The sequence below is a fragment of the Ruditapes philippinarum genome, unplaced genomic scaffold, assembly GCF_026571515.1.
Source record: "Ruditapes philippinarum isolate M1 unplaced genomic scaffold, ASM2657151v2 ctg20727_1_1_1_1, whole genome shotgun sequence".
NCBI lineage: Eukaryota > Metazoa > Mollusca > Bivalvia > Venerida > Veneridae > Ruditapes > Ruditapes philippinarum.
Genome location: NW_026854147.1, coordinates 3,687 through 13,284, shown reverse-complemented (window position 1 = coordinate 13,284; position 9,598 = coordinate 3,687). Strand labels below are relative to the sequence as shown.

At 32.5% G+C, this 9,598-nt stretch overlaps 1 protein-coding gene across 1 annotated transcript; it reads right to left on the bottom strand.

Moving 5' to 3' along the window:
- Positions 1 to 58: 58 nt before the first annotated feature.
- Positions 59 to 7,659, bottom strand: LOC132739108 (uncharacterized). The gene is made up of 6 exons (XM_060726757.1): positions 7,526 to 7,659; positions 4,592 to 5,140; positions 4,065 to 4,107; positions 3,663 to 3,860; positions 2,867 to 3,011; positions 59 to 2,616 (listed from the first exon to the last, which is right to left on the bottom strand). The coding sequence occupies exons 2-6, from the start codon at positions 5,129 to 5,131 to the stop codon at positions 2,382 to 2,384; spliced, it is 1,161 nt and encodes a 386-aa protein (XP_060582740.1). The 5' UTR covers positions 5,132 to 5,140; positions 7,526 to 7,659; the 3' UTR covers positions 59 to 2,381.
- Positions 7,660 to 9,598: the final 1,939 nt, after the last annotated feature.

Here is a 9,598-nt window from a genome sequence, read left to right as displayed (position 1 = left end):
TTTTTCTTACATTTTGTCGTATGACTAGTAGGTATTCATTAAAACACATAAAGATACATAAATTTTATTTATTTATTAAGGTTGCAACACGGAAAGAAAAATATGTGTAAATTACATCTGAATAAGAGTAATTTCTTCTAAAACATGCACGTGTGACAATCTTATATGTTATATTAGTGTTGTATACACAAATAACTAGACAAATATCATAACAAATATAAAATATTATAAAATCTTGCGAACATAATTATAATGACACTATCTGGGAATGTGCCTACCTTTCTAAAACGAGTTAAGCGATATTTAATATATGTATTTAAGGGTATTTTAGTTGTTGTTGTTGTTGTTTTATTTTATTTCAAATCACATTGACACTATAAAGGTCACATGGCAACTTTCCTGCTTTGCTTATGGAAGAAGATCCTGTCTATAAATTACATCAAGCAAGCACAAAATAACAACCGACTTTCCTAAAGTTTTTAACGTAAGCAAGTATATCATTATTCATATAATAAACAGTAACAAAGGTAACATTTAGTATTAATTATCAAAGAAACTGCCAATGGGTAGCATCGAAACCTGCCATCATTTAAAATGATGGTGGCCAGGCTGTATTGTCAATCGACTCACCTGCATAATGATAATGATGATAATAATAATAATAACAAAAATTTTATCTACAGATGGTTACACATTAAAACATATACATATTTGGAACATACTGTTATCAAACTGCATAATAATTAACATTTTTAGATTTGTAAAAGCTGAATGCCATCATAAAATCAACAAACAAGCCACCCGATCATTCAATAGTTATTAGCAGAAGCGACGTCGTGAAGGAACATGTGTGAAACGCGCGAAATACGCAATATGGCGTTTAGCAGCAAAACATTATAACACGTAGAAACAAATATTTATGTTATGAATAAAGCTGGTACATGAATAAAAATTGATCAAAAGTGATACAGATGTCTTTATTAAAGATTTTAGCCATTATAAAACCGTCGAGTGAAGAAGCGTCACTTATATCAATAACTTAAGTATAAGAAAAGTACTGTTTGTCTATGATCATGCGAGAGTGACGTTCCTTTTTTTTTTGAGTTCAACAATGGACTAAAAAGGTAAAACATAAAGAATAGAATACTATGTACACCTCAACACGAGTTCGAGCTTAGAAAAATGTCTCTCTTTTTTTTTCTTTTTGTTTTTTTTTCTTTTAATCATACATAAGAAGATTTCTTATATTGTCATACTGTCTAACTATTCAATGATATAAGGTATACCGGTTACAATGAATACTTGCCCAGTGTAGCACGTTGTACACAGAGCGCCAACTAAACTAAAATTAATAAGTAAAATGAGAAATATGACAATTTAACAAGTTAATATATACAGTCAACATGAATAAAAAACATATTAAATATATATATTAAAAATATACAGGCATACAAAAACAAACAAAAAAATACAAGAATTTCAATTGTGCGAAAAATGTACGGCTAAGACCGTTACATCTTGAGCAGAATTTTAACAGATAACATCCTTACCAACTGCGTAACGTCGACAGTTTGTATATATTTCGATATTTGTAAGAAATGTCACTAAGCTGATTCACTAGAGATAACTTGTATAATATGATAGGGTGTTACTTCGTAAAAGCGAACCTGACCGTCGAGTCACTCTATTATTATCCTTATCGAGCTGTAATTGTTATTGGTAAGTCTTTTACATGTTTTCAGTAGAGTGATTTTACATTTTATCTCTCTCAGAAATGTTAAAGTTAAATGATTTAAAGATTATGTTTAATGGCATAATACTATGTGATATTAGTATTTCAGTGTGTAGCATATATTGTGCGGGAAAATATCATAATATGTGCTTAATGGTCAAGAGCAATCAACAGGACATCGTTGGTTTACCCACGGTTGATAAACATGTAACTTAATAATAAAATTAATAACTGTTAATGGTTCGACCGTGGGTATCCCCACGGTGCCAACCGGATAGCACAATAGCTTGTTTGGTACATTTGTATATTGAACATTGGCAGTAATTTCAAAATTTTATTTCTAAAAAGAAAATTGTCTTTGCAACAGCCATAGATATGAACATCAGATCGAAATATTATTTTTATACCAATCAATACGGTTTAATTATTATATTTTAGATAAAATTATATTGAATTACTATCCTTTAACTACAGCCGCTAAAGAAAAAACTTATAGCCCGGTATTCATTATGGTACAGTACAGTATTGAAGGTGTATTAATAATTAGTTTTGAAGGTGAACATTAAATTAGAGCCACGTTTGAAGAAAAACGCAGTGAATCCAGTATAGCCTACCCCCTCCACATTTATGTGGTCGAGTTATTATTATCTTATAATTCATACATGATAATATAATGATTTCGATTTGATTTCGATATCATAGACTGTAAGGATTTGTCATATTCAAGCTTCAGAGTCAATCGTTGTCCCAGTCCGACTTGAAGAATGGTTTGTAATTGTAGGTCCTCGTCTATACTTCTTCCGGTTGGACAAACAGTTCGAGTACGAGCCAGAGGTAGCACTTCATTAGGTCGATATTCTTGGTTCATGGTATAACCGATGTTTCTAAAATAAATGTAAAGACTCTTATTTTGTGGTGATTTTATATTGTAATTGAAAATGAATATCAACAAAATTTATACTTGAAATGATAATACCAACTGCATTGATAAAATTTATACAACATCTTGTATGCCATTATTATAATACTTATTAGAAATCTTGTCTCTCATGTTCACATTATAATATTTCAATTTCAATTTTTTTTAAATACAAACATATTCAATAATTCTAAAGTGACAAAACTAAACATTACTCTGTTCCGTCGCAGACGTTCTTTGAGAAGTGGATGTTGCAATTTATCATATATTGTCCACCGCTGTTTACATGAATACTATTTTCTTCATACGATAAATCGCCAGTTGCCGTCTCCACTGACCAATATATGCCATCGTCTAAAGCTTAAATAAAGAGAAAACAAATGTTTAATATTACACATTTTAAATCATTTGGACAATACCTCGGCAAGTCTTGAAGATCATAACTATTAATGAGAGTTGAAACTAAATATTAAGTGTACAGTCTATTATGTTTAAAGGTTATACATAAATAAAAGCTAGAGCATATATATTGTGTGCCTCAACTATACCAGCTTTTGAAAGATAGAAAGCAATATATTCTAAGACCATGATTGTTTATCTCTGTGTTTTCAACAGTCTGTTTGAACACATGTGAAAGGAATAATTCAATTATCATAACATAACATTGCGACATTTGTCATTTGTTATTTTAAAAACGCCGTATTTTCTGAAGAAGGAGACTAAACATCGAAAGCTAAAGGAAAGCGTTTGTTTACATTGAACTGATAATATATGTATTACTATAAAAATCAAACCAACATTGTATAATAATGAAATTTACGAATCTTTGGTTTGATAATTTTCCTTTTCATGACATAGCATGTGCATGCATGTCTTTGGTAGGTATATTTCACTATTAGTTACTTACTTTTCTTAGATTCAGTGAAGCATAATGTTACAAACAAACACAAAAATGAAAAAAAACATACAGAACTGTGTACATGTATGAGAGTATAAGCAATTATTGTATACCTGTTCCAACTAAATATATAACTGAACGTCTTCTGTTCAGTATTAGGTTCAATATTTTGTTATTTTTCATAATCATTGCCCACATGATGTTCTCCTTCGGGGTGGATCCATTGGTGGTTGCGACCGCATTATCAGTTTCATTGGAGTTAAATATTTCTTTACTTAAAGCATCTGTGTCTTCTCTTACGTCAGCAATACCTGGAGGAATTGTAGAAATGCTTTATATAAAGTATATGCAATGTGTTGTTATTTCATAAATATGTTTTATAAAAACCTGGCCAGAAATGAGCTTAGTAGCATATTCAATGGCGGGTTTTTATAACTATATTTATGAAATGACAGCGATTGTAAGATTGTTTTGGTCACGCAAGAAAATAAATGATAACAAAATATATTACTTACTTGACGCCAAACCTTTAATGTCAGATGAGAACTCATTCAAGGTCTAAAATATAAGTATATTCAAAAGTGTTAAATTGCTGCAACATACCAGTTTTTTTAAATAGTCAGATTAGTAATCAGTTACAATCTTTATATCATAACTAAACAAATGTCTTTATTCTATACGCTTTCGATTTCTTTAATTTCGCTTTCGATTTCTTTAATAACGTTGAAATATTATTTTGCTGAAAATTTGTCAATGGTATCGCTCAATGCAGTCTATTATTTTAAAGTTAAATTCAACCTTAAATAAAAAGTTTCGTTCGCTCACTTATGAAAATGTTTAAACAACTAGAAATCAATGGAACACTTTTCAGGGATTACATTTTACGCAATGTGCATATCTAATTAATATTAATGTACATGACCTTCAAAATCACACATACAAACAACTGTAATTGCGATAACTCCTCTGTCAATCGTGATAGTGAAATTTTATCGTAAACAGTAGGACGAACATGCATAAATGAAACAAAGTCTATAAATACCTTCATATTTGTTAAACTTATAAGCTGAATCAGGTTTGAGATGTCTTTCAAGCAGCATTTGTTTGTTTCAATCGTTTCAAAGAATAGATGCTCCATACCACGAACAGATTCGCATGCAGTGCAGAAAATGTGTTCTTTCACGATTTTTCCGGAATCTTTTGAGAGAAGATTTTGCAGAAAAGTCTTGTCATCCTGACTTATCGTTTGCATGTTCAAGGACAGGTCGTTGTCTGCTTTTCTCTTATCATATGCCAAGTGTTCTCGGACGATGGTGAAAACAAGAGTACACATAAATAATATGTTCACGCATGACAGAAACTTAGTCCATGCTTTTAAACCTTTCACCTGACTCAAAAGACTCTGATACTTTTTAGACATCAAAGTGTCTGACGGATTTACTGGAACTTTTCCGTCGTCTACTTGAACGATAAGAGTTTCCGACGGCTGTGGGATTTGGACACTGTCGTCTTGTTCTGCAGTAAGACACTCATTTTTGGTAAGTTTATCCGTCTTCCAGAAACACCTTGATTTCATTTTCATTTATTTCACCTACGGAAATAAGAATGGTAATGCATATCAAGCCTTGACGTCAATAGAACTGTAAAATACCTATTTACAAGTTTGCAACTAATCATATACTTGCTGACTGTGTGGTAAATCAAGACGAAAATGATGTGATAGGAATTCAACTTTGATTTAAAGCATAAACACGTTTTTTAAGTTCTAACCGTTCAACAGAAATTCTTGCGACACTTTTTATATAGGGTTCTCAATGATTTTGGTAAGAATTCGTAGCTTTGCCCACAAAAACATATTATGTTTATCACAAAACAATGTCTTATTTGTAGGTCTAAGTCTGATCCATAACTTTAATTCCCAACAGATGAAAGAAGAAATTGTTAAGAAGCGGCATAAAACGTTTTATGGTAAAAAAACAAAATAATGTATACAACAGTTAATAACACTGTAAATATATTCTGAAAACAGAAAGGTCTGGGTCGTAGTCGATGTCACAAATTTGTCAAAATTTCAAGATTTCAAGATTTTATTCAAAACCAAGGCATACTTTTTTGGATAAGGTTATGATAGATTAACAATATAATGAACGATTATTCCAAAGTGATTAACAAAACACATATATATAAATTTGTATAATAATGAGAACAATTTAACACACATATTACACAGTTTGGACAGGATAAATGCTATCTAAATTATTAATATGCTAATGCACTAATACACTCATACAGGACGAGGTTAAACAAGAATGTCGAACGACACATATACCCCCCTTTCTAGCAATTGACTCACATAATTGGTAATTTTATTAGACAGAAACTTGCCAAAAATGGGTACATGTAAGTGTTCAATTATGAAAAAATCAACAGAAACCATTTGGACATTTAAGGCCCATGTGACATTGACCTTTGACCTAATGACCCCCAAATCGTTAGAGGTCATCTACTACTTATGACCAATAACTAGGTGAAATATGAAGACTTTGTGATACATACTTTTCAAGATAATCAGCGGAAACCCTTTTGACATGTAAGGCCCCTGTGACCTTGACCTTTGACCTAGTGACCCCAAAATAAATAGGTGTCATCTACTAGTTATGACCAATCACTATGTGAAATATGAAGACTTTGTGACAAATACTTTTCAAGATAATCAGCGGAAACCATTTTGACATTTTAAGGTCCCTGTGACCTTGACCTTTGACCTAGTGACCCCAAAATCAATAGGGGTCATCTACTAGTGATGACCAATCACTATGTGAAATATGAAGACTTTGTGATACATACTTTTCAAGATGATCAGCGGAAACCCTTTTGACATTTAAGGCCCCTGTGACCTTGACCTTTGACCTAGTAACCCCAAAATCAATAGGGGTCATCTACAAGTGATGACCAATCACTATGTGAAATATGAAGACTTTGTGATACATACTTTTCAAGATAATCAGCGGAAACCATTTTGACATTTAAAGCCCCTGTGACCTTGACCTTTGACCTAGTGACCCCAAAATCAATAGAAGTCATCTACTAGTTATGACCAATCACTGTGTGAAATATGAAGACTTTGTGATACATACTTTTCAAGATAATCAGCGAAAACCATTTTGACATTTAAGGTCCCTGTGACCTTGACCTTTGACCTAGTGACCCCAAAATCAATAGGGGTCATCTACTAGTGATGACCAATCACTATGTGAAATATGAAGACTTTGTGATACATACTTTTCAAGATAATCAGCGGAAACCATTTTGACATTTAAGGTCCCTGTGACCTTGACCTTTGACCTAGTAACATCAAAATCAATAGGGGTCATCTACTAGTTATGACCAATCACTATGTGAAATATGAAGACTTTGTGATAAATACTTTTCAAGATAATCAGCGGAAACCATTTTGACATTTAAGGTCCCTGTGACCTTGACCTTTGACCTTGTAACCCTTAAATCAATAGGGGTCATCTACTAGTTATGAACAATCACTATGTGAAATATGAAGACCTTGTGATAAACACTTTTTAAGATAATCAGCGGAAACCATGTGGTCTACCGACGGACAGACCGTCGGACCGACAGACAGACAGACCGACATTAGCAAAACAATGTACCCCCTGTTCTTCGAAGGGGGGCATAAAAATCACGCCATACAGGAGAATGAGTAATTTGAATTTATAAAAAAATAATAATCTTGCAGAATTATGCAAGTTTTATTTAAGTTGAATTTTTAAAGAACCCAGTGCATTAATTAAGCAGATTTATATTTTATCCTTAACATTTTCAATGTCAAAAAACATAATAAAAGACAATCTATTGAAATATATAGTCAATATAGGTCAACTTGAGAATGAAAAAAACATAACGTCACTTTAATTAAACACACTAGCATCAAAAAAGCTTAGAACTTAAATGAGAAACTTACCTGTAATAAAATTGATGAATATTAATCCAAGTCAACAAAGCGGTCGTTAAGATAGTGTGTTAACTTTCTTTTTCAATTCCTAAAAAACGGGTTATAAATTAACCTAGTTTCGTTATAAATAAACCGTTCTATGGTGGCTGATTTACACCATCTGTCTTAATACACGATCCTAACGTTTACATTATTCGGTCGTTCAATTTAAATATATATTTGCGCAATGTAATTAATTATTAAATTATAACCCTTAAACATCTGGAAGCTAAGTGGTTTATTTTTGTTCAATGAGATGGTAGTATTTTTCAAATTTTGAGTAAATCAGCTTGAAACACCCAGTGCTACTAACCAGGTAAATCGAACGAACTGATTAACCGACGCTATTCCGCAGGGGATGTGCCCCCTTCTGTTTGGGGGGTTTGAAGAGGGGCGGTAGTCCCCCTCATCGCCAAGAAAATTTTGGACTTGCGAGAGGCTAAAAATAACCCCAAGTCGATCATAAGGTAACGTGTAACAAACGCTGAAAAGCCTTTGACTCTATCTCAATCCCTTGAGAAGTTGCAGCACTTTGCAATATATTTTGATGAAAAAAGTCAAGGCAAAATAGTGATTTATGGCAATTTTGAGATGCCCCATGTTGCCATGGTAACAGGAAATTTTAGACAGAGCATGTCGTTAAAAAGGCAATGGTCCAATCAACATTTGTGCCAAGTTTGATTAGTATTGAAACATTTTTCAAAGTTTCATAGCAGTTTGAACTTGTAACAGGAGGCTTTTCAATGAAAACGGCCATTTTTCACAATATGCTCATGAGGGAAAGGGTTACATGTTTATATGAACTGTTCGTTATTATGCATGTTTTATGCCCTCATCGGCTTTAAAGCCAAATGGAATAAAATAAAATGTCTACTGTCTACTATATAAATAAAAAAAACTGTGAGGCTATGTCGCGTAATTATATCTGACGCCATAGTGGCACAACGTCACGCTAAATGGTAGCGTTTCAATATTAACCGCCCGTCTAATAAACATAATTTTTTTTATTTACTAAATTCAATAAAGCTTTTCGCATAACATTATTTTCTAACTCGTTCAATAAAGTCATTATAGAACCTACATTCATTCATTTTTCTCTGTTATGTATTTTTCTTTCAATGAGCGACCATATTGAATAAACACAGGCTTATCTCAACTGGGTGTAAGCTAGTCGCAATCAATTTTCGTTTTGTAAATGTTGACGGGTTCAAATATTAAGATTTCCTTATCAGAAATTTGTTAGGAATGATTTGGAAAAGAAAATATATCAAGCCGTCCGTACCTTTTTAACATTTTTGCTCTGCTGAATGCGTTTCTTCTTTCCAATTAGGGGATAAGACCATAATTATCGCACAACACTGGCGAAATTTAATGTAAAGACAACACTACACAAATGTTTCCTGAAAGTGGAGGCTTTTCTTTCCATTCTGCATTTTATACAAAATATTCTCAAACTATACACGTGTGTTTTAATTGGTATATTAACAACGGATATCTATTATGCCACCAGCTAGAAAGATATTTATTTCCGATGGTACAGCATTGTTCAATTAATTATTTCTGACCTGACCAACATTTTTTTCAGATATCTATCATTTCCTACATAAAAATAATTCATTATCAGCTGATTGGACAAATGGAAATCCACCAAGTAGTAAAATTCGCCGTACGTTATCATTGATATTTTGTGCGCCATACGTTATCATTTCCGGAAAAAGCCCCGATATTAATATTTACAGCAGTAAATCTAGCCAGAATTGGCATGATTGCTTACTTGACAACATATTACAACTTTTTTTAGTCAGTGGTTTCAGTTAATATACATATATGTAAAAGAAACAGGGAATTTGAGAGAAAAAGCCGTACGTTACCACGGTCAAACCGGTGGAAAATTCTCTCGCTTCGAATCTGGTGACGCGCATTTCAGATGAAGTACGGGACGAAACATCATGAAATAAAATCCTGTGTGCCAGGAAAATTGTGTAGAAGGTTGTTATATGTACCTTTACATTAGAACATCACGAATTTCGGAGAAAAAAGGGG

Bases quoted from the DNA above. Each gene is read 5' to 3' on its own strand.
- LOC132739108 (XM_060726757.1), bottom strand. From the start codon at position 5,131: ATGAAAATGAAATCAAGGTGTTTCTGGAAGACGGATAAACTTACCAAA. The intron at 4,108-4,591 runs GTATTTATAGAC...CTTATATTTTAG, and splicing joins TAAGTTTAACAAATATGAAG to ACCTTGAATGAGTTCTCATC. The intron at 3,012-3,662 runs GTATACAATAAT...TCTTTATTTAAG, and splicing joins TATATATTTAGTTGGAACAG to CTTTAGACGATGGCATATAT.